Genomic DNA, 25200 nt, shown 5'->3' on the forward strand with positions numbered 1-25200 from the left:
AGTGAAATAATTATTTGTTTGATATTTGAACGTGATATTTCCATAGCCATGTCATATACCATCTGTTTTGAGATCGGTATCCCTCCTCAAAAGTCACAAGTATTGCATTGAAGCGTGGATCTGGGATTATACCCGGACACCTCTCTGAAGAAAGCAAACGCCTTGATGATTAGCTACTGTCCTGTATGGTAGGCTAGGGATGTACTATGATTGACGTCGAAGTGGACCAATGTACTACTTACATGGCATCAATGTATGTCCTCCTCGACCAATGATAAGGTCATTTTCCGGCATATTCTGTTTATATCCCACCTCTCAATTGTCTACTCTGTCTACTCTATCGCGTTTTTCCGGAGAGGAGCCGGCAGGTGACAGTGAGGGTCTTCTTTACAGCATAGGTGCCATTTTATGTTTCTGTATTTAATTTGAAGATTTTGTTCACTTGAAGTATTTAGAAATATGGCTTCCTTTTTGTCGGTCATCCTTCCTTTCTTGTTATCGGTTCTCATATTTTCTGGAGCGGTAGTCGCACGGGGTGATGTGCTTGAGTTAGGGGACGCAGATTTCGATTACCTGGCAGCGGAGCACGAGACCATGCTAGTGAAATTCTACGCTCCATGGTGAGAGAAAATACAAATGAAACATGATTTTATGTCAATCCATAGTAATTTCTACGTGAGAGAAAATAGAAATGAAACATGATTTTATGTCAATCCATTGTAATTTCTACACACGTAATGTCATTTTAGGCAAATATGTAATGAAAGTGACTTATCGGCTAGGCAACTGTCCAAGATATATTACGTTAGTCAGCCATCAGCTAATGTTAGCTAGCTACAGTAGTTATATTCTCAGTATCGGCCATCATCTGCCAAACTGTTGGCAACTAGCTTGCAGTTGGCCATATTTGCAAACAGTATTTGAGCAGTGGCCGTGGATAAAATCACTGGTAAATCGAGCCCCCCCCCAAATTACAACCTGTTGTGACAATTGCGTTTGTTTGCTCCATAAACCTGGTTAGTTCCGAGACAAGAAGACGCAGTGGCAGAATAAATTCAACCACACCTTTTGTTTTATCACAAAACCGGATAGCAACCTCTGTCCAGTGAAGTCTACAAAGCATATTGCATGTAGAGTATCATACAGTTATGACCTACAGCATGGCCGAGCAAGTTAATGTTTCCGACATTTTCGGACAACCAAACAACTAACGTTATTGATTTAGAACCACACAGAGTTACCGCAAGTCGCAAAGAAAACAGGAGCTGCCCCCACTATTAGAGCGCCGTTTCAACTTCAACATATCATCTCTGCTTAGTCTAATACAGTGACATCTAAAATATACCAAAAACGATTTAGTCTCTATTCAACATTAGCTAAATATGATGTGGCTGTCTGTGGTTCTGATTTCTGTGTGCGTTCGATTTGTAGAGATCTGCTAATGCCATCCTCATTTTTCATGTTGGCTAAACGTGATCACTTTGTCATACAGTACACACTTATTTCTTTTGTTTTCCTACTAGGCTACCTGTCTAAAATGCTTGCTCGCTAGCCTAACTTCCATTCATGGGCAAAGTTAGCTAGCCTAGTTAACATGAACCTTCTACATTTAGCTATATTGAACTTTCATCCTCTCAGGCCAGGGGAACAACAATGTATGACTTATTGGTTGGATCAGAATCACCATTTATAAGCATTGGCCAGTACAGAATTAAGTAAAACCACAAGTCCAAATCCCTATCTCCATCCACGAAAAATTGCCAATTTTAAGTTGAGCTCGCTCAGTTTAGCTCAATGCTGATTGGCAAATTTCTCCTCTTTTTTTGTCAAGGGGAGGCCAGATGCTTGATGGCTTCTGTTGGGGTTCGTTTCCTTGTTCCTTGTCAATTATTGGCTCATTGGTGAAATTTGCATTATGACAATATCTTTAATTAAATCATTCAAAACCTTTTTTAATGCAATTGCAGACCAGAAGTTGACAACAGGAACATAATGCATGTTTCCAAGTAAGTTCTGCATCAAAGAAAAGGTCCCATGTTATTTTATTAAACCCGAAGTCCAGCCCTAGTGATGTCACTGCCTACGTCATTATCTTTTACTCATGAGACCAAAACCATGCCTACTCAACACTAAAACTCTTATTTATGTAACTATGTAAAAGCTTAGCAGTAAATGTTCACGTTGATTTATAGTGGAATGCCTGACTAATCTCTTATCTCTTACACTACCCTGCAGAGTTCTGTCTTCACAGTCACACATTTCTCAGTGGGGTCTCTTTTATAAAAGGCAAAGACCAGAAAACAACTATGGAACAATACTAAACCTCTATAATGAATATATTGTTAATCTGTAGTCTATGACCCTGTAAATGTAAGGAGGGCGGGGTCTTATAACCCCCCACCCTTCTATTAATACAACCTAAGCATAATCAATTATTATAATACATCAACATTTGGTACAGCCCCTATCATGACCCCTAGGTGAACCTTCCCTTGCCTTTAATGCTACAGGCGGCAACAATGTCATACTTGTTTGGACCAGACATAATCAGATGGCCTACACATAGAGAGACAGAGTGATGCTGTTTCAATCACTCAGATGCTTTCGGCTGTGCGATACATTCAGCCTCTTGCAAATTTAAGGAAAATTATGAAACACAGAGAGACAATAGATAAATTATTTTATGTTTTTAAACATTATTCTTTGTACGTTTTTGGGGGGGAAGCCTGGCTTCCCTTGGCATCCACGTCACTGTATTTGAGGCTGAGCTATTGATATTATTCTTCAAAATTGGCTTACCTTGGTGAGGAAGATTTCTTTTAAACCCCAATTTGCTAATGCCTTTTACAGGTATAACACATTTCTACCCACACATAACTATGTTATCAATTGCATTGCCTGTTTCTTGATTCTGATTCTGTTCCTTGTGTTATATCTACCTTCATCTGCTGTATGTTTATTTGCTCTTCAGGTGTGGACATTGTAAGAAACTAGCCCCAGATTTTGAGACCGCAGCCACTCGACTGAAGGGGACAGTTCCACTTGCTAAGGTACTTATGAATGCATAATAATGCATAACAAAATGACCAGGTGTTTTGAACTCTTGCCGTCATCCAGGGTTACACAATGTTAATTGGTAGTTGCATGCCCTGCATGGCCCACTCTCACTGCACCGGCATAGTGTAAACTTTGTTAACAGAATGACAGCACAAACCATCATTCTGTTACCAAATTTGCATCTGACATGTTCGTCAAGTGTTTTTGTAGTGCCTCCCGAGTGGCGCAGTAGTCTAAGGCACTGCATCGTAGTGCTAGCTGTGCCACTAGAGATTCTGGGTTAGAGCCCAGGCTCTGTCGCAGCCGGCCTCAACCGAGAGGCCCATGGGGCGGCGCTCAATTGGCCCGGCGTTGTCCGGGTTAGGGAGGGTTTTGCCGGCAGGGATATCCTTGTCTCATCGCGCACTAGCGACTCCTGTGGCGGGTCGGATGCAGTACGAGCTGAAGCGGTAGCAAGCTGTACAGTGTCAAGAAGCAGTGCGGCTTGGTTGGGTTGTGTTTCGGAGGACGCATGGCTCTCGACCTTCGCCTCTCCTGAGTCTGTACAGGAGTTGCAGATGAGGCAAGACTGTAACTACTACCAATTGGATACCACAAAATTGGGGAGATAAAGGGATGAAAAATACCACACCAAAAAGTGTTTTTGTAAAATTTTCTGTGGAAGTTAAGTGTACCTTGTGCATAGATTTGTATGGTTTATTTAACTTCGCAAATAATTGTTTTTTGTTTGGCATACATTTTAAATAAAAAAATCTGAGTTTCAGCATCACTCTAACTGTGGAATTGCCCATAACCCATGGGATATGTGTCACGTTTTATAAATGATTGGAAACAGGCACAGGAATACGTAAATGGGGGTAACAGGCAGACTCCTTGTGGAGTGCAACGAGAGAGAGGCAGGTCGTTGTTGCGTTGGACCCGTTAACTGCAATATTGCAAGATTGGATCCCCCAAGCTGACAAGGTGAAAATCTGTCGTTCTGCCCCTGAACAAGGCAGTTAACCCACCGTTCCTAGGCCGTCATTGAAAATAAGAATGTGTTCTTAACTGAATTGCCTAGTTAGATAAAGGTATAAATAACAAATCGGCAAATCGGCGCTCAAAAATACAGACTTCCGATTGTTATGAAAACTTGAAATCGTCCCTAATTACATTTACATTACATTTAAGTCATTTAGCAGACGCTCTTATCCAGAGCGACTTAAAAATTGGTGAATTCACCTTCTGACATCCAGTGGAACAGCCACTTTACAATAGTGCATCTAAATCATTTAAGGGGGGGGGGTGAGAAGGATTACTTTATCCTATCCTAGGTATTCCTTGAAGAGGTGGGGTTTCAGGTGTCTCCGGAAGGTGGTGATTGACTCCGCTGTCCTGGCGTCGTGAGGGAGTTTGTTCCACCATTGGGGGGCCAGAGCAGCGAACAGTTTTGACTGGGCTGAGCGGGAACTGTACTTCCTCAGTGGTAGGGAGGCGAGCAGGCCAGAGGTGGATGAACGCAGTGCCCTTGTTTGGGTGTAGGGCCTGATCAGAGCCTGGAGGTACTGGGGTGCCGTTCCCCTCACAGCTCCGTAGGCAAGCACCATGGTCTTGTAGCGGATGCGAGCTTCAACTGGAAGCCAGTGGAGAGAGCGGAGGAGCGGGGTTGAGAGAACTTGGGAAGGTTGAACACCAGACGGGCTGCGGCGTTCTGGATGAGCTGTAGGGGTTTAATGGCACAGGCAGGGAGCCCAGCCAACAGCGAGTTGCAGTAATCCAGACGGGAGATGACAAGTGCCTGGATTAGGACCTGTGCCGCTTCCTGTGTGAGGCAGGGTCGTACTCTGCGGATGTTGTAGAGCATGAACCTACAGGAACGGGCCACCGCCTTGATGTTAGTTGAGAACGACAGGGTGGTGTCCAGGATCACGCCAAGGTTCTTAGCGCTCTGGGAGGAGGACACAATGGAGTTGTCAACCGTGATGGCGAGATCATGGAACGGGCAGTCCTTCCCCGGGAGGAGGAGCAGCTCCGTCTTGTCGAGGTTCAGCTTGAGGTGGTGATCCGTCATCCACACTGATATGTCTGCCAGACATGCAGAGATGCGATTCGCCACCTGGTCATCAGAAGGGGGAAAGGAGAAGATTAATTGTGTGTCGTCTGCATAGCAATGATAGGAGAGACCATGTGAGGTTATGACAGAGCCAAGTGACTTGGTGTATAGCGAGAATAGGAGAGGGCCTAGAACAGAGCCCTGGGGGACCCCAGGTAGGAGCGACCTGTCAGGTAGGACGCAATCCAAGCGTGGGCCGCGCCGGAGATGCCCAACTCGGAGAGGGTGGAGAGGAGGATCTGATGGTTCACAGTATCGAAGGCAGCCGATAGGTCTAGAAGGATGAGAGCAGAGGAGAGAGAGTTAGCTTTAGCAGTGCGGAGCGCCTCCGTGATACAGAGAAGAGCAGTCTCAGTTGAATGACTAGTCTTGAAACCTGACTGATTTGGATCAAGAAGGTCATTCTGAGAGAGATAGCGGGAGAGCTGGCCAAGGACGGCACGTTCAAGAGTTTTGGAGAGAAAAGAAAGAAGGGATACTGGTCTGTAGTTGTTGACATCGGAGGGATCGAGTGTAGGTTTTTTCAGAAGTGCAACTCTCGCTCTCTTGAAGACGGAAGGGACGTAGCCAGCGGTCAGGGATGAGTTGATGAGCGAGGTGAGGTAAGGGAGAAGGTCTCCGGAAATGGTCTGGAGAAGAGAGGGGATAGGGTCAAGCGGGCAGGTTGTTGGGCGGCCGGCCGTCACAAGCGAGATTTCATCTGGAGAGAGAGGGAGAAAGAGGTCAGAGCACAGGGTAGGGCAGTGTGAGCAGAACCAGCGGTGTCGTTTGACTTAGCAAACGAGGATCGGATGTCGTCGACCTTCTTTTCAAAATGGTTGACGAAGTCATCTGCAGAGAGGGAGGAGGGGGGGGGAGGAGGATTCAGGAGGGAGGAGAAGGTGGCAAAGAGCTTCCTATGGTTAGAGGCAGATGCTTGGAATTTAGAGTGGTAGAAAGTGGCTTTAGCAGCAGAGACAGAGGAGGAAAATGTAGAGAGGAGGGAGTGAAAGGATGCCAGGTCCGCAGGGAGGCGAGTTTTCCTCCATTTCCGCTCGGCTGCCCGGAGCACTGTTCTGTGAGCTCGCAATGAGTCGTCGAGCCACGGAGCGGGAGGGGAGGACCGAGCCGGCCTGGAGGATAGGGGACATAGAGAGTCAAAGGATGCAGAAAGGGAAGAGAGGAGGGTTGAGGAGGCAGAATCAGGAGATAGGTTGGAGAAGGTATGAGCAGAGGGAAGAGATGATAGGATGGAAGAGGAGAGAGTAGCGGGGGAGAGAAGCGAAGGTTGGGACGGCGCGATACCATCCGAGTAGGGGCAGTGTGGGAAGTGTTGGATGAGAGCGAGAGGGAAAAGGATACAAGGTAGTGGTCGGAGACTTGGAGGGGAGTTGCAATGAGGTTAGTGGAAGAACAGCATCTAGTAAAGATGAGGTCGGCGTATTGCCTGCCTTGTGAGTAGGGGGAAGGTGAGAGGGTGAGGTCAAAAGAGGAGAGGAGTGGAAAGAAGGAGGCAGAGAGGAATGAGTCAAAGGTAGACGTGGGGAGGTTAAAGTCGCCCAGGACTGTGAGAGGTTAGCCATTCCGATTAATCGGTCGACCTCTAGTTTTAATACACTACCCAACAATACAACATGCCAGGCACGGGGACAAAGCCCAAAACAAACACGAATACAAAACACAGGGATGTAACCCCAAAAAAAGAGCGAGGTTAAACCTCTAATAAATACACGGGACGAGATCCCGTAATGACCATACACTGAATAGCGGAGCCTGTGAGTTCAATAAGACTTTATTACAAAGTAATATAAGCCGAGCTTGTTCATGAAGTAACTCCCTTTCCAGCCTTGGCACACACTTTTTTTTTATACAGGTTTCATCCTTACGCTACACACATCGTAACTCCTCTTTATGTTAATGTTTCATCCACCATTGTCTTTTTGCCTTGCACTAATTTGAGTTTGGTTTCATATTAGGGCATAGAAACAGAGCCATAGCAATGGTACAAAAATAAACAGACATGCCCACTCCCCAGACAGGTGCATGTCTAATGGGGCCTAATGACCTAGACACACATTTAGAGTACACTTATCCTGCTGACTACTACGAAATGTGTAATGGGCACATATGTACTGGAAAATGTGTAATTGTACTCACAAGACCAACTGACATGGGAATAATAACTGACCAAGACAATGGTGAACAACGGGCACAATTTATACAATTACTAATCAGGGGAAATGGAGCCAGGTGTGCGTAATGAGACAGGTCAGTGATGCCGAGAGGCCGGTGACGTACAGTAGACCTCCGGAACCGGTGCATGGAATCAGCAACGGTACGGGGGGGATCCGTGACAATTTGAGGTGAAACGGCTAATTTACTTTGTTAGGGTTGGGCGATATGGCCTGAAAATCACAACGCTTTTCTTTCAAACTTATGGGCAATTCATGATATACAGTGCCTTCGGAAAGTATTCAGACCTTGATTTTTTTTCTCCACATCTTTGTTCCATTACAGCCTTATTCTAAAATTCAATTGTTTTTCCCCCCTCATCAATCCACACACAATACCGCATAATGACAAAGCAAAAACAGTTTTTTAGAAATGTTAGCTAATTTGTTTAAAAAAAATTAAACTGGAAATATACCATTTACATAAGTATTCAGACCCTTTACTCAGTACTTTGTTGAAGCACTTTTGGCAGCGATTACAGCATGAAGTCATCTTTGGTATGACGCTACAAACTTGGCACACCTGTATTTGGGGAGTTTCTCCCATTCTTCTCTAGATCCTCTCAAGCTCTGTCAGGTTGGATGGGAAGCATTGCTGCACAGCTATTTTCAGGTCTCTCCAGAGATGTCCGATAGGGTTCAAGTCTGGGCTCTGGTTGGGCTACTCAAAGACATTCAAAGACTTGTCCCGAAGCCACTCCTGCATTGTCTTGGCTGTGTGCTTAGGGTCATTGTCCTGTTGGAAGGTGAACCTTCGCCCCAGTCTGAGGTCCTGAGTGCACTGAAAAACATCCCTACAGCATGATGCTGCCACCACCATTCTTCACCGTAGGGATGGTGCCAGGTTTCCTCCAGGCGTGACGCTTGGCATTCAGGCCAAAGAGTTCCATCTTGGTTTCATCAGACCAGAGAATCTTGTTTCTTATGGTCTGAGAGTTTATGGGCCTTTTGGCAAATTCCAAGCAGGCTGTCATGTGTATTTTACTGAGGAGTGGCTTCCATCTGGCCATTCTACCATAAAGGCCTAATTGGTGGATTGCTGCAGAGACGGTTGTCCTTCTGGAAGGTTCTCCCATCTCCACTGAGGAACTCTAGAGTGTTTTCAAAGTGACCATCAGGTTCTTGGTCACCTCCCTGACCAAGGCCCTTCTCCCCCGATTGTACAGTTTGGCCGGCTGCCAACTCTAGGAGGAGTCTTGGTGGTTCCAAACTTCTTCCATTTAAGAATGATGGAGGCCACTGTGTTCTTGGGGACCTTCAATGCTGCAAATGTTTTGGTACCCTTCCGCAGATCTGTGCCTCGACACAATCCTGTCTCGGAGATCTAAGGACAATTCCTTCGACCTCGTGGCTTGGTTTTATGCTCTGAGATGCACTGTCAACTGTGGGACCTTTATATAGACAGGTGTGTGCCTTTCCAAATCATGTCCAATCAGTTGAATTTACCACAGGTGGACTCCAATCAAGTTGTAGAAATATGTCATGATGATCAATGGAACCGGGATGCACTCAATTTCATGTCTCATAGCAAAGGGTCTGAATACTTACGTAAATTAGGTGTTTCTACCAACCTGTTTTTGCTTTGTCATTATGGGTTATTGTGTGTAGATTAAGTTTAAAAAAAATCAACTTAGAATAAGGCTGTAACACAACAACATGCGGAAAAAGTCAAGGGGTCTGAATACTTTCTGAATGCACTCTATCTTGATTTTACGCTGCATTTCAAAAAGTCCAAAATAATTAAATTAATTGAAGTTATACCTAGGCTAAATATAATCCTTACACTACCATAATACCCACTAATCATTTAATTAGTCTGTCAAAATAGTTTAACCTGTTGTTTTCTTATCACTGATCTGGCTTTCAAGTCTGTATGAAAAATTCCCTTTTTTTGTTACAAGATTAACTAGAACCATGCATAATGCACATTCACTACTGATGAGTTTTGACTTGTGGGTTCTGCCTTCTGATTTATTCATGTCACTGAGGGAGAGTGGGGAATGTATAATGTTTACTGTCAGGATATGTTAATGTTAGCCATAAGGGATCCTATGAGAGGAGAAGAGAGAGTCTGGTACAGGTCAACAAGACAGCTGTGAGTTGGGGGAGGAGTGAGGAATTTGGGCAGAGGTCAGGTTAGATGAAGTGAGGAAGAACATATATCACTAATGTTCTGGATAGCAACAGGACAACAATTGGCTGTTCAGATGTGTGAGGAGGGGCTCAGCATAGGAGAAAGGGTTCAATACCTGTGCTTGTGTGAATATGTTCTTTGTCTTATGCAGCTGTATGACCCAGTGGGTGAATACACTTGGTTTAAGATTTACTAAGCCTCTGTGAGTGTTTTACTCTTTATTTAGAACCTAACACTTTTAATGACAAACTTCTTGTAGCAGGCATTAGGCTTTAGAAAATTCACACGGGTCTCATCAACAATCTCTCTCAAGCCCATGTGCTAGTGATTAGCCAGCTAATCTTTTATATTTCACGTTTAGCCAACTTGGATCTTTTTGCTAGCTAACAAGGTTGAACACCCTTCTGTCCGTCTCCAACTGTTTGAACAGCATGTTAGCCTGTCCACTTTGTTCAGATGTTGATCAAGTGGCCTACCTTATTTCTCAGATTGAGAACAAGGTGTCAATTCCTTATATAATTGTGTTTTATGCTATGAAACATGTATAAAACAATGACGAGACAGCTACTATAACAGTCTTTGAGGTACGTGGGTACCCCCATTGTCGTGCACAACAAACTGAGCATTCATTTTCCAGAATCAATGTTCATTGATACTCTCTTTTTAGTAATGTCTGTTCTGTGTGCAATTTGAGTATTTGAGACATAAAAAGGGTATCGTTAGAGAAGTTGACTTCTCCTCTATTACAGTAATGTCTCAATGTGTTTTAGTGTCCATATGACCTATTCTGTTGGACCAAAACTCAAATGCAAATAGCGAGTTGAAACCGCTTGACATAGAGGAAGATGTGATCTCATCTTGGTTGGAGTGAGAGGCAGGGGGATGGGCTTGGTGTGTGTGTGTAAACCGTAGAGGAAGAGACGAAGCGATAGGTATCACTCTTGATAAAATCTGTCCAAAATAAGGCCAATGTGTTTCCATGGGCTTATTTTGGACCTAAGCTTGTCGCCTGCCTTCCCACCTTTGGGACCACTACTCCCATTGTTAGGCCGGAGATGTGCATCTTGTCATTATATACTGATCTCTGGTGTAAATGGGAAGGTTCACACAGTACAGAGGGGCGAAGGAGACGAGACCAAAAATACAACATGAGAACAAGCAGACATAAAATCTTTTACAAAATACAGGCATTTGGAATATTGTGCGAAAACATAAATTAGATTTAATCTATACATTGCTCAGCCCTACTTTATATTGCCTCTATCATCTCCATTTCATTATCTTTCTCCCTACTTTTCTCACAAATGTAGCTTTCTGTCATATGTTTCTATCCCTTTCTCTCTCCTCTTGCATTCCCTCTTTCTCTCTCTACCTCCCTCCTTCCCTATCATCTCAATCTCTCACCCCTCAGGTGGACTGCACAGCGAGCCCAGACACATGTGGGCGTTTTGGGGTCACAGGGTACCCCACGCTCAAGATCTTCAGAAACGGAGAAGATGCCTCGTCCTATGACGGGCCACGCTCCGCAGGTGTGTGTTTTGAATGTTGTTAGGATACACTAATCATGTAGGCCTACTAATGAATTTGTCTGCATACACACAGATGGCATTGTCCACTTCATGAAGAAGCAGGCTGGACCCAACTCTGTTACCCTGCGCAGGGAAGCAGATCTCGAGGCCTTTGTCAACCACTTTGACGCCAGTGTAGTGGGTAAGTCGTCCTCTAGAAGAGGATAGTTATCTGGATTGAACTGGTCAGTTTTTCATGTTAAGAGCGGGTGTTCTTAATGTTTTGTATACTCTGTGTATATGCATTAGAGCTGGGCAATATGGCTTAAAAATCATATCTCGATTTTCTTTCCCCAAACTTATGTCACGATGTAAATCTCCATAGATAAAAATCTCCAAATAAATCTGATCAAGTGGTATTTGTCCCATGCGCCGAATACAACAGATGTCGTAGACCTTACAGTGAAATGCTTACATACAAGCCTTTAACCAACAATGCAATAAGCTTTGTTGTACACTTTAAAAAAAAGATAAAATACACTTAATTTCAAACACTGCAATAATGTAATGAATTCGGGGCGTATGAAATTAGTCTAAATATATGCCACAATAATTTGATTATTTTATCAAAATAGTTTAACCTGCTTTTTAGCAATAATCACTGATCTGCTTTCAAGTGTCTATGAAAATGCCCTTTTTGTTACAAATTTAACTAAAACCATGCATAGTTCACATTCACTAATGGTGACTTACTTCTTGTAGCAGGCATTATAAACAATCTGTCAAGCACAAGCCCACATGCTGGTGAGTAGCCAGTATCTTTATTTCAAATTTAGCCAACTTGGATCTATTTGCTTGCTAACAAGGCAGAACAGTTGAATTGTTCTAAACACACCCTTCTCCAATTGTTTGAACAATATGCTAGCCTGTCCACTTTTTTAAGATGTTGAAATCAAGTGGCCTACCTTATTTCTCAGAATGAGAACAAGTTGCCAATTCCTTATATAAGTGTGTTTTATGCTTATTGCACAATTATAAAACACAGACGAGACAGCTAGTATAACAATCTTTGGCAAAAAATGCTGCCACAATATTTGAGCATTCATTTTCCAGAATCAATGTTCCTTGTTACGCCTGTTTTTAGTAATGTCTGCTTTGTGCACAATTTGAGTAGTTGAGACATTAAAAAGGTTATTATTCGACAGGTTAACTTCTCCTCTATTACAATAAAATAATGTCTCAATTTGTTTGTCTCCATATGACCCGTTCTGTTGGACCAAACCTCAAATGCAAATATCGAGTTGAAACCGCTTTTCAGAAAGGAAGAAGTGATCTCTCAACTTTGTGTGTGTGTAAACAGAGAGGAAGAGATGTAGCGAGAACATCTCGCTAAAATCTGTCCGAAATAAGCCCAAAGCATTTCTGTTTTTTCTTTGTCCCTAAGCTTGTCTCCTGCCTTCCCGCCTTTGGAACAACGACTGTCATTGTTAGGGCAGAGACGTGAGCATCTCAACATTATATTCAGAGCTCTGGTGTAAATGGGAAGGTGCACAGAAGGAGTGAAGGAGACGAGACCAAAAAGACATGAGAACAAGTGGACATAAACTCATAAAAATAAAAAAAAGATTATTGCGATAGGGGCATTTGGAATATTGCACAAAACATCAATTCAAATGAATCGAATTCATTCAATATATAGCCCAGACCTAATATGCATATTCGTCTCCATTTCAGCACCAACTGGTAGATTTAAAAATACTCTGATCTTGTAGGTAAAAAAATAAAAATGATTTAACAAGGCAAGTCAGATAAGAACAAACTCTTATTTACAATGACGGCCTACTCCGGCCAAACCTGGATGATGATAGGTCTCCCAATCACAGCCGGGTGCGATACGGCCTGGATTAGGGGTTTACAAAAAAATTTGGCCCACGACCCCATTGTGATATCAGAAAATTCTCTCTACCCAAATGTGTGAGATTATTTAATTAACAGATTTTTACTTTATTTGGGGCGATGGCAGTCAATTGCAAATTAGTCTGACATAATGTCTCTTATCTCAACACCACTAATGAGATGGGTGTACTTGATGCATGTCGCGTTGGAGCTTCTCAAAGTCAGTGTTCATGGTCGACAGTGCGCACCTCATCTCTGCTGTCACATCCAACCTGGATCAATATTTGGTTTTAAATGCAGACGAGAACACAGAATCCAGCATCACACAGATATTGTAGGCTACCCTTTGCCAGCTCATGAGTTTTATGGTGCTTTCAAGACAACTGGGAACTCTGAAAAATATGAGGTTCACTTTGGGTTGGAATTCAGAGCTCTAGAAAGAGGCCTGAGTTCCCTAGTTGGATGACCGTTCAAAACTATTTTTCCCAGTCGGAGCTCATTTCTTTCCGGAGTTCCCAGTTGTCTTGAACACACTGAAGTCAGAAGACATTGAGTTCCAAGTTGATTTTAACGCGGTATTAATGCTCAGAGGGAGACGGCAGGGTATTCTCTTTGAATCAGGAACCAAATCTCCTCTGTAGTGACCCGTGAATCCATTTGGTCACATGAACAGCTTGATCAGCTGTTCGATTTCATTTACTGGCATGTCAACTGAACCAGGATCACAGTCAAACGGATTGTGTGGGACACTTACTGATGCTGTCCTGTTATTTTCTTCAGAAGGTCAACCAAGTTCATTCTGAATGACAGTTCCTCTCTCAATGTGAAAACTCTTTCCAACTCTCCCCCCTCGATAACCACCAAGCCCCGGTGTGTGATCGAACATTGTCATGCTCCGATCCCATATCCACATAGTTTTGCAAACAGGCGTGCGCACAGTGGATGTGTTTTGATGTAGTTTACATTTGAAGTTACCTACCGTATCGAGTTCTGTGCTAAGCTCTTTTGCCGCCAGTTGCTTTGTGTATCATAAAATGCCTCCATATGACAGACACATTCATAACTAGAGGGCAGAGGCCTGCCTGCCATCCTGTGATAGATGGAGTCCCATCTCTGCAAAAGCCCACCATTTGAATCCCATATGGAATCAGTTTTTTTTGTCAATATAGCCAGGCAGCACACTGAACATCGCCTATGTTGTTTTATGCTCGGGACTCGTGAGACAACAATATATCCTCGCGAATAGCATCCCCCGACTTGGTATAGCGAACCAAAGTCCATGAATGGGCATCTTGGCCCTCACAGTTAACGGCCGTTTGGAGAGCACATTGTTTACACCATATCAATTGCTGCCAGTAATATCAAAGTCTCTGCAAGTGTGTGGTTTCATAGCGTAGCCATTTATTGTGAGAATGATTTCAAGTTCAACCTGTTCCAATGATCTAAGGTTGCTCACGTTGAATTTTATCTTTTAGATTTGAATAATTGTCATTTAGAATGTATTTTAAAAATTATTTATAGAACAATAGTCCTATAAATCTACCCTCACTAATGGAACTGTATGACAACGGTCCAGTTCGTCGTGAACCGTGCTCCAGGTTTAACCTGCTGTGTGTGGTCGGAGTTCCATAATGATTTAAATATGCTACATGTCCCAAATTATTGCTCAACATTAGCCTAATATGATCCCCTAATGCTAGCGACCCTCAGGAACAACTACACAGATGTGAAAGAAAGGTAAACGGTAAGAAAGAGAAACGGAATGAGATGATGCAAAATGTCAGCTACAAATTGAAGAAAACAAACACGAAAGTGGCAGTTCTAAATGTATGTGTTTAATACTGATGGTGGCTGCCGACAGTGGCTAATATTAAACATGATACAATTTTCAAAGAAACCAGTCATATGCTTCCATATGACTGGTTTCATATTCGTCTCTAGGGATCATAAGGAAAAATAATTTAAAACGTGTATTTACAATCTTCTCCAAATGGATTACTCATTTACCTAGCTCTTATCTGTAGCTCTTATCCATTTAGAAATTACGGTCCATGGAGAATGCTGTTATTTCTATCGGGGGAAAATGAAAGTAGAACCGGTAAATTCGCTCAACCTTATTCATGGTTTCCTCGCATGTAACGGTGGTGGAATTATGAGGGAATAAAGTCCAGGTCAGAATACGGTGTATCTGTACACTCCTCCGCCACACATTCATTACTTAGATCTCCACCCCGAACAAATAGCAGGGGAATAGCATGCTATTCTCATGCTTACATTCAAGTTCAGAATACGCATAGAGAGAAGTGCATAAAAAGGGAATTCCATTCCATTTACCTCGTTTAACCCTGGTTAGAATTGGCTGCCATGTATATAATAGTGTGGATAATAATCTACCTCATAGTGTGGAAATGTGTTTATAAAACAAAGGAAAATCACGTGTTTTACTGCACCTTTTTCTCCCATGGCTGCAACTCCCCAATGTGCTCGGGAGGCGAAGGTCGAGTCATGTCCACTGCCTGCCACAAGTAGTCGCTAGAGCGCGATAAGCCAGGTAAAACCCCCCGTGGCCAAACCCTTCCCTAACCCGAACGAAGCTGGGCCAGTTGTGCGCCGCCCTATGGGACTCCAGGGTTGTGATACAGCCCTGGATCGAACCAGGGTCTGTAGTGACGCCTCTAGCACTGCGATGCAGTGCCTTAGACCGCTGCGCAACTCAGGAGCCCCCTGCGCTGCCCCTTTAACTGGCTCCCTGAATCTGTACGTTTCACATTTGGTTATACATGATTTCATGTCCACTGCTCTGAAAAGCTTGTGAGAGGTGAATACAACATGGTGGAAGCCAACACACTCGATGTGTTGGAGAGGGCTAATGTACTTTCTCTCCATACTTCTCTCTTCCCTCAGGATTTTTTTCTGGGCCTGACAGTGGTCAGCTGGCAGAGTTTCTGAAGGCGGCCAGCGTCATGAGGGAGCACTTCCGCTTCGCCCACACCATCGACATGACCCTGGGCCTCAAACACGGGGTGGACACTGAGTGAGAGCAAGGGAGAGGGAGGGTAGGGTAGGGTAGGGGTAGAGGGAGGGATAGGGAGAGAATGGGAAGAAGTGAGCGTGATCAAGATAACCCTGTAGAGTTCAATCAGGTTTCTTAGTGCTGGGCTAGAGCAAAATTGTGTACATCCAGGAATGGATTGAGAAACACTGCTATGGTGTGACCAAACGACTACATTATTTTCCATGTGTCTCTCCAGGCATGTTCTGCTGTTCAGACCCCCAAGACTTAGCAGTAAGTTTGAGGAGAGTGTGCTGCGCTTCACTGAGACGATCACCACCCACACACTGCGGCGCTTCATCAGAGACAACATGTAAGACTGCTGCTCCCCTCTGTCTACTCTTCATCTACTCCAATGTCTGTGTTACTTTAATGTCTCTTTGTATCTGCATCTCTTTAACACTTTCTCCCTATCATATCCCTATTCGTTTTACAGGTTATTCATTTAGCTGACACTTTTCTCCAGAGCAACTTACGGGAGCAATTAGGGTTAATTGCCTTGCTCAAGGGCACATTGAGAAATTTTTCACCAATTCGGCTTGAGGATTCGAACCAGCGACCTTTCGGTTACTGGCCGACTGCTCTTAACCTCTACCTCTACTTGACTGTCTAACATTGTTGGTGTCCCTTTTTACTGTTTTTGGTCAGTTTCGGAATGTGCCCCCATCTGACCAATGAGAACAGAGATAAGCTGAAGGGGCAGGACTTGTTGACTGCGTACTATGATTTGGACTACCTGCAGAACCCCAAAGGCACCAACTATTGGAGGAACAGGTTGGTACCATAACACCTTAAACCAGTGATTCTCAATTGACTCACCCCACCCCCAAAGAAATCTTATGTTTTTTTATATATAGAGCTACTAGCAGTGCTATTTAGCCGATGTGGTTGATTTTGCGGTCAGGCTCAAACCAGTGAGTTTACCGATATTCTTCATCAAGAATATGTTGAATGGAATTATTTACAATGAAAGGGTGGGAATATTGTCATATAATTACTACATTTATTGTCAATATAGCTACAAAAAAAAAGTTTTACAGATTGCAATTTTTTTAAACGAAATGCAATGTGAATATTGGGTCCCGACAACCTGGTTCAATTTTGGTTTTTGAGGCAAAACCTGTTGAGAACCACTGCTTTAAAACACTCAAATTAGATAACCCACAATTAAACTGAACATTGTCTTTTATTTTAGTTCTGTTTTTCATTTGTTACTGAAATCCTATTTGGTACATTTTTGCTAATTTATAAAAAAAACGCAATATACCATTTACATAAGTATTCAGACCCTTTACTCAGTACTTTGTTGAAGCACCTTTGGCAGTGATTATAGCCTTGAGTCTTCTTGGGTATGATGTTACAAGCTTGGCACACCTGTATTTGGGGAGTTTCTCCCATTTTTCTCTAGATCCTCTCAAGCTCAGGTTGGATGGGGAGTGTTTCTACACAGCTATTTTCAGGTCTCTCCAGAGATGTCCGATCAGATTCAAGTCCGGGCTCTGGCTGGGAAAATCAAGGACTTGTCCTGATGCCACTCCTGCGTTGTCTTGACTGTATGCTTAGGATCGTTGTCTTGTTGGAAGGTGAACCTTCGCCCCAGTCTGAGGTCTTAAGTGCTCTGGAGCAGATCTCTCTGTATTTTGCTCCGTTCATCTTTGCTTCGATCCTGACTAGTTTCCCAGTCCCTGCCACTGAAAAACATCCCCACAGCATGATGCCGCTCCCCATGCTTCACCGTAGGGATGGTGCCTGGTTTCCTCCAGACATGACGCTTGGCAATCAGACCAGAGAGTCTTGTTTGCCTTTTGGCAAAGACCAAGCGGGCTGTCATGTGCCTTTTGCTGAGGAGTGGCTTCCGTCTGGCCACTCTACCATAAAGGCCTGATTGGTGGAGTGCTGCAGAGAGATTTGTCCTTCTGGAAGATTCTCCCATCTCCACAGAAGAACTCTGGAGCTCTGTCAGTGACTATTGGGTTCTTAGTCACCTCCCTGACCAAGGCCATTCTCCCCCATTTGCTCAGTTTGGCTGGGCAGCCAGTTCTAGGAAGAGTCTTTGTGGTTCCAAACTTCTTCCATTTAAGAATGATGGAGACCACTGTGTTCTTGGGGACCTTCAATGTTGCAGAAATGTTTTGGTACCCTTCCCCAGATCTGTGCCTCGACACAATCCTGTCTCGGAGCTCTACGGACAATTTCTTCGACCTCATTCCTTGGTTTTTGCTCTGTCAACTGTGGGACCTTATATAGACAGGTGTGTGCCTTTCCTAATCATGTCCAACCAATTGAATTTACCACAGGTGGACTCCAATCAAGTTGTAGAAACATCTAAAGGATGATCAATGGATACAGGATACACCTGCTCTCAATTTCGTGTCTCATAGCAAAGGGTCTGAATACTTATGTAAATAAGGTGTTTTTATTTTTAATACATTTGAAAACATTTCTACCAACCTGTTTTCACTTTGTCATTATGGGGTGTTGTGTGTAGATTGATGATTTTAAAAAAAGAAGCATTTTTTGAATATGGCTGCAACGTAACAAAATGTGGAAGAACTGAAGGGGTCTGATACTTTCCAAAGGCACTGTATTATTTCCTGTGGCGGTCCTCACGAGAGCAATTTTCATCATAGCGCTTGATGGTTTTTGCAAATAAAGAAAAACCCTTGAATGAGTAGGTGTGTCCAAGCTTTTGACTGGTACTGTATCTCTTATGTGGTTACTCAAAATGACACAACGACTAGGTTCCAGTTTAACAACGTTTACTTCACCGTATTACCACAGTACATAGTTGCCATCACACTCAGGCCAGGTCCATCTCCAGTGAGACTCCTGCGCAGGTGTATAAATAATAGAAATATAGGGATACTTAAAACATGAACTTAACATTATGTATGTATATTCACTTAGATTATTTATTTTGATTTAGATCTTATCCTTCAAACAATACATGTAATATCTGAGCCCCAAATATTGTATACAAGGTGGTATATTAAGTCACTTGCCATTATTATTTTTTAATGTCTTTCATTCTCTCTCCTCAGGGTGATGAAGGTGGGTTCTCAGTTTGCGTCCCAGGGCCTGAGTTTTGCCGTGGCCAATCGCAGGGACTTTGTGGATGAGCTGGAGGAGGAGTTTGGTCTCGGTGCGTCGGACGGAGGAGATCTGCCCTTCGTAACCATCAGAACACAACAGGGATTCAAGTACACCATGAGGGAGGAGTTCACGTGAGTTACAGGCATAGAACCTCAACTAAGTCCTAACTTCTGAGCTCTACCACATATAACCCTACTACCCTAATTTTAACCACGAGAACATGGTTGTGAGTTACAGAAATATCAGACCCCTATCCACAGACAATCTCTCATCCTTACCCAAACTCGAACCATCATCTAACATTAACCCTTATCAAAGAGGGCGATGTGGGTTGGATAATGCCATAGGTTCAACAATAAATAATTATTCTATTTAACAGGCGAGATGGGAAGTCCCTGGAAAGATTCCTGGAGGATTACTTTGCTGGACGACTAAAACGTTACATCAAGTCGGAGCCCATCCCTGAGAAAAACAAAGGCCCCGTCAAGGTGTGTGTGTGCGTGTGTGTGTGTGTGTGTATTTCTATGTTATTATTCAATACTCAATCACAGTACATTTGTGTTTCTGATTTTGTTAGTTCTCATGCCAATTCACACATGTACGGCTGAAGTCACAAGTTTACATGCCTCTTAGTCAAATACATTTAAACTTTAGTTTTTCACAATTCCTGACATTTAATCCAAGTAAAATTTCCATGTCTTAGGTCAGTTAGGATCACCACTTTATTTTAAGAATGTGAAATGTCAGAATAATAGTAGAGTGATTGATTTATTTCATCACATTCCCAGTGGGTCAGAAGTTTACATACACTCAATTAGTATTTGGTAGCATTGCCTTTAAATTGTTTAACTTGGGTCAAATGTTTCGGGTAGCCTTCCACAAGCTTTCCACAATAAATTGGGTGAATTTTGGCCCATTTTTCCTGACAGAGCTGGTGTAACTGAGTCCGGTCTGTAGGCCTCCTTGCTCGCACACGCTTTTTCAGTTCTGCCCACACATTTTCTATGGGATTGAGCTCAGGGCTTTGTGATGGCCACTGCAATACCTTGACTTTGTTGTCCTTAAGCCATTTTGCCACAACTTTGGAAGTATGCTTGGGGTCATTGTCTGTTTGGAAGACCCATTTGCGACCAAACTTTAACTTCCTGACTGATGTCTTGAGATGTTGCTTCAATATATCCACATAATTTTCCATCCTCATGATGCCATCTATTTTGTGGAGTGCACCAAGTCCCTCCTGCAGCAAAGCACCCCCACAACATGATGCTGCCACTCCCGTGCTTCACGGTTGGGAAGGTGTTTTTCAGCAAGCCTCCCCCTTTTTCCTCCAAACATAAGGATGGCCATTATGGCCAAACAGTTCTATTTTTGTTTCATCAGACCAGAGGACATTTCTCCAAAAAGTATGATCTTTGTCCCCATGTGCAATTGCAAACTTTAGTCTGGAGGTTTTGGAGCAGTGGCTTTTTCCTTGCTGAGCGGCCTTTCATTTTATGTCGATATAGGACTTGTTTTACTGTGGATATAGATACTTTTGTACCTGTTTCCTCCAGCATCTTCACCAGGTCCTTTGCTGCTGTTCTATAATTGATTTGCACTTTTTGCACCAAAGTACGTTCATCTCTAGGAGACAGAACACGTCTCCTTCCTGAGCGGTATGACGGCTGTGTGGTCCCATGGTGTTTACTTTCATACTATTGTTTATACAGATGAACGTGGTACCTTCAAGCGTTTGGAAATTGCTCCCAAGGATGAACCAGACTTGTGGAGGTCTCCAGTTTTTTTCTGAGGTCTTGGCTGATTTCTTTTGATTTTCCCATGATGTCAAGTAAAGAGGCACTGAGTTTGAAGGTAGGCCTTGAAATACATCCACATGTACACCTCCAATTGACTCAAATGACATCAATTAGCCTATAGCTTCTAAAGCCATGCCATCATTTTCTGGAATTTTCCAAGCTGTTTAAAGGCACAGTCAACTTAGTGTATGTAAACTTCTGACCCACTAGAATTGTGATACAGTGAATGATAAGTGAAATAATCTGTCTGTAAACAATTGTTGGAAAAATTACTTGTGTCATGCACAAAGTAGATGTCCTAAACGACTTGCCAAAACTATAGTTTGTTAACCAGAAATGTGTGGTTGAAAAACAAGTTTTAATGACTCCAACCTAAGTGTATGTAAACTTCCGACATCAACTGTAAGTAAGCATTTCACGGAAACGGTCGACACCTGTTGTATTCGGCGCATGTGACAAATAGTTTGATTTGAATTATTTTCTCTGGGTTTGTGTGTGCGCCCTCTCGCAGGTAGTGGTAGCGGAGTCATTTGAGGAGATTGTGAATGACCCGGAGAAGGACGTGCTGATTGAGTTCTATGCCCCCTGGTGTGGTCACTGTAAGAGCCTGGAGCCCAAGTACAAGGAGTTGGCAGAACAGGTAAGCAAGACAACACACGCACTCATACAGACTCACCAATGCCACATTTAAATTATTTAAAATGATTAAATTCTGGAACAAAATATTTTTATTTTATTTACTGCCCCGTTCACGATTATGGCTTTCCTCAGAACATTTGTGGGCCATTGAAAATTGTAATATGTCAAATTAAGGAAAGAACTAAAGCCAAGTTACGCCCTTTGTTCTGAGTACGTTTAAATGCACAGTAATAATTCAATATTAAACCGATTCTGGCAGTAGGCAGATCATGCAAAAGTCATGTAAACACCTTACTCTGCTTATCTTCATCGGCGTCAGGTCAAAATGAAGTAAGCATACGCCGATTAAAACACCTGGTTTTCTGAGCAATCTTTCTAATTATTTGAACATGTAAACACCTTAATCGGCATTCCAGCGGTGTATTTAATCTGCACCGGTAGCGCAAGCCTCCCTCTTTAGCGTGAAAGAAGTAAGTTTGGAACAACCACATTTCTGTGTCTTAGAAAAAGTTTTCACATGCAAACTTTATATATCTGAACTCAGAATCAAATATACTTCCCAAAAAAACACTGTGGTAGAACGTTTATTTTGATTGCAGATTTTGTGCGTTTATCAAAATCCGATCAGGGGGCCTGATTTCAGATGTGTCCATGTAAAAAGGATTATTAGGGAAATCGTTCTTTTTGTGAAGCATATAAAGGTTTCAATCAAACTATTATAGTAGTCAGACTAGCCACATTATTGTGTGCATGCAACCCTAGTCATTGGTTGATTCTCATGTTTTCTTCTCAGCTCTACTCTGACCCTAATATTGTAATTGCCAAGATGGACGCCACAGCCAATGATGTTCCACAAGGCTTTGATGTGCAAGGGTGAGAGGTCACATTTCATCACCTGGTTGTCTTTTCCCTTCTATCAGGACTCACTTATCTTTCCATTTTATTTTTCCCATGTTTCTTTCTGGGCATTCATTCATTGTTTTTCTCTCTCTCGCTTTTATTGTTCTGTAGGTTTCCCACCATCTACTTTGCTCAGGCAGGCAAGAAGGACCAGCCCAAGCGATATGAGGTGAAGTGTCCTTACACTGTTAATACCATTTTACACAAGCAGACACAAACTAGTCATATACCAGCGTTTCCTCTATATTCAGTTAGCAGCAACCTGCCACTCCAAAAAAATAATATATAGAGATTATATACAAAAGTATGTGGACAACCCTTCAAATGAGTGAATTTGGCTATTTCAGCCACAGACATGCAATCTCCATAGACAAACATTGGCAGTAGAATGGCCTTACTCAGTGATTTTCAATGTGCACCGTCATATGATGCCACCTTTCCAACAAGTCAGTTCATTAAATGTCTACCCTGCTAGAGCTGCCCCGATCAACTGTAATTGATTTTGTTGAAGTGGAAACGTCTAGGAGCAACAACAGCTCAGCCGCAAAGTGGTAGGCCACACAAGCTCACAGAATGGGACAGCCGAGTGCTGAAGCGCATAGTGTGTAAAAATCATCTGTTCTTGGTTTCAGCACACACTACCCCATCTAACACCTTTGGGATGAATTGGAACACCGACTGTGAGCCAGGCCTAATTGCCGAAAATTAGTGCCCGAACTCACGATTGCTCTTGTAACTGAATAGAAGCAAGTCCCCGCAGCAATGTCCAACATCTAGTGGAAAGACTTCCAATAATAGTGGAGGCTGTTATAGCAACAAAGGGGGACCAATTGTGTATTAATGCTGATGATTTTGGAATGAGATGTTCAACAAGCAGGGGTCCACATACTTTTGGTCATGTAGTGTATATATTTCTGCCAAGATGTGCTTATAAAGGGATAGTGTCAGATTGACATTTTCTACTTACCCAGAGGCAAATTAACTCATGGGTACAATTTTTATGTCTATGCGTGCAGTTTGAAGGAAGTTGCTAACTAGCGTTAGCGCAATGACTAGAAGCAATGGCTTGCGAAACTACTTCTCCTGCTACCTTTGCCACCACTGCTGAAAAAAATCCTAAGGGAAACTGCATGTATTGATGTATGAAAGATTTTATGTTTGGTTACAAAGGGAGCATACAATGTTTTCCTCTAATTCCAGGGAGCACATGAAGTGAAGGACTTCATCAAGTACTTGAAGAGAGAATCCTCGCATGTTCCTGTTGTCAGCGGAGTGAGAGAAGACCTGTGAACAGAAGTAAGGCGATGGCAGGGGTGTATTATGGAAAATGTAGCTTGAGACCCCTGGAATTACGGTTGTGGATACTCACAACTTCTGCTAAGATTCTTTATTTCTGATGAAATGACACTCCAAAAACCTAAATCTACCCACAATAATTTTGTTCCTTGAAACAATAGTTTTGAAAGTCACACAATTGACTCTCTAGGAACCGAGCCCCTTGTAATTGTTCAGGAGGAGAAATAACATTTCTACAGAGGAAGAGAGAACAAAGATTGAGGACTGCGAACCTCTAATGTCAAGTGACTTGGAAGGGAGATGAGGCTGATTGTCTTGGCATGAGACTGAACCAAACCTTCCCAATTTACTTTCATTAAAGGACAAAATCAAAATGAATATCAACGGCATCAACTCACCAAGGAGCAGTTTGGTGCAGGTTTGTCATGCATCAAATACCATGAAATTAATGGACGTTGTATAATGACACTGTAATAACACCTATTTGTTTCTAGGTCTTGACTTACCACCTCTATGTCTGAACTATAGGTCTTCTTCACCACTATAAGCCATACCATCCATTCCACCAATGATAACCCATCAACACCCCTAGATTGGCAGCTAATATTGAGCACTCTTTTGCATTGGCATTTCACAAAGCAGGAGCAAGGAGGTGGTCAGCTAACCTTGCTTGTGTAAATTAGTCTGAAATAGCTTCATATTAACTAGTTCCAAAAGGTACCCACTGGTCTTTTTATGTGTACTTGAGCTACAGAGTTGGTGTCATTCCACACAGCACCAACCAACCGCTCACCACCTATCTGCCTACTGACTGCATACAAAACCCAAAACATCCCCACCCATTCTCCCTTTTTTTGTCCATGCAAATATCGAATTAACCATTTTGGAAATACTGCAAAGGCAATATTCAGATTAGTGGCAAAAATGACAAGTAGCCACCATGGTCTCCTTGAAAACAAATGTTTTCACTTTATGTTTTTGAATATTCTGTATTTTATTTATGTTTCTGTCATTATATGCCATTTTCCCATGCTTTTTTTTTTGAGCAAGTAACTTCTGAAAGGCATGTACAATGTTTGGATTTGACTATGAAGGCCAGATGTGTGTTATTTATCATATTTATTATATAGTATAGGCAATACAGTAATTCACTTTCTGTGTACTGTACATAATGTGTGAACATATTTGCAATCTTAATTGTCTCTTTTTTGACAGAGCCTTTTGATTTATTGATGTACATTTTATTTGTTGCAAGAGTTTGGCACTCAGAGGACCCATTATCTTTAGTTTATTTTTGATCCCTAAGAAATGTTTGTCTTTGGAGTTTTCTCACTTAAAAGATGCTGAAACCATTTAATAAAATTACTGACTTCGATGTGTCTGACTTTCTTCTCGCTAATATTCCGACTGTTCGAGTCTTATCGGGCCTTGTCGGGTATCCTTGCATTTCAGAAAGGGTCTAGCCAATGTTGGATTACTGTATATGGACTTGCTTGGTTTTGTACAGGTCAATGAATGTACAGGGTA

The 25200-nt window shown here is 42.6% G+C and overlaps 1 protein-coding gene across 2 annotated transcripts; it reads left to right on the forward strand.

Moving 5' to 3' along the window:
- The first annotated feature begins 332 nt into the window (after positions 1–332).
- On the forward strand, positions 333–25048 carry LOC135549907 (protein disulfide-isomerase A3-like). 2 transcript variants are annotated; one of them, XM_064980288.1, is made up of 14 exons: positions 336–620; positions 2972–3050; positions 10905–11022; positions 11096–11203; positions 15802–15931; positions 16149–16262; positions 16598–16723; positions 18991–19173; positions 19422–19530; positions 21350–21478; positions 22271–22350; positions 22489–22546; positions 23578–23673; positions 24035–25048. In XM_064980288.1, the coding sequence occupies exons 1-13, from the start codon at positions 460–462 to the stop codon at positions 23665–23667; spliced, it is 1485 nt and encodes a 494-aa protein (XP_064836360.1). In that variant the 5' UTR covers positions 336–459; the 3' UTR covers positions 23668–23673; positions 24035–25048. The 2 variants fall into 2 exon arrangements, with proteins under 2 accessions (XP_064836361.1, XP_064836360.1); XM_064980289.1 differs by lacking the exons at positions 22271–22350; positions 22489–22546; positions 23578–23673; positions 24035–25048 and adding an exon at positions 20752–20893 and having other exon boundaries at positions 333–620; positions 21350–21428.
- The last annotated feature ends 152 nt before the right edge of the window (positions 25049–25200 follow it).

Source organism: Oncorhynchus masou, chromosome 12 (assembly GCF_036934945.1).
Source record: "Oncorhynchus masou masou isolate Uvic2021 chromosome 12, UVic_Omas_1.1, whole genome shotgun sequence".
Taxonomy (NCBI): Eukaryota; Metazoa; Chordata; class Actinopteri; order Salmoniformes; family Salmonidae; genus Oncorhynchus; species Oncorhynchus masou.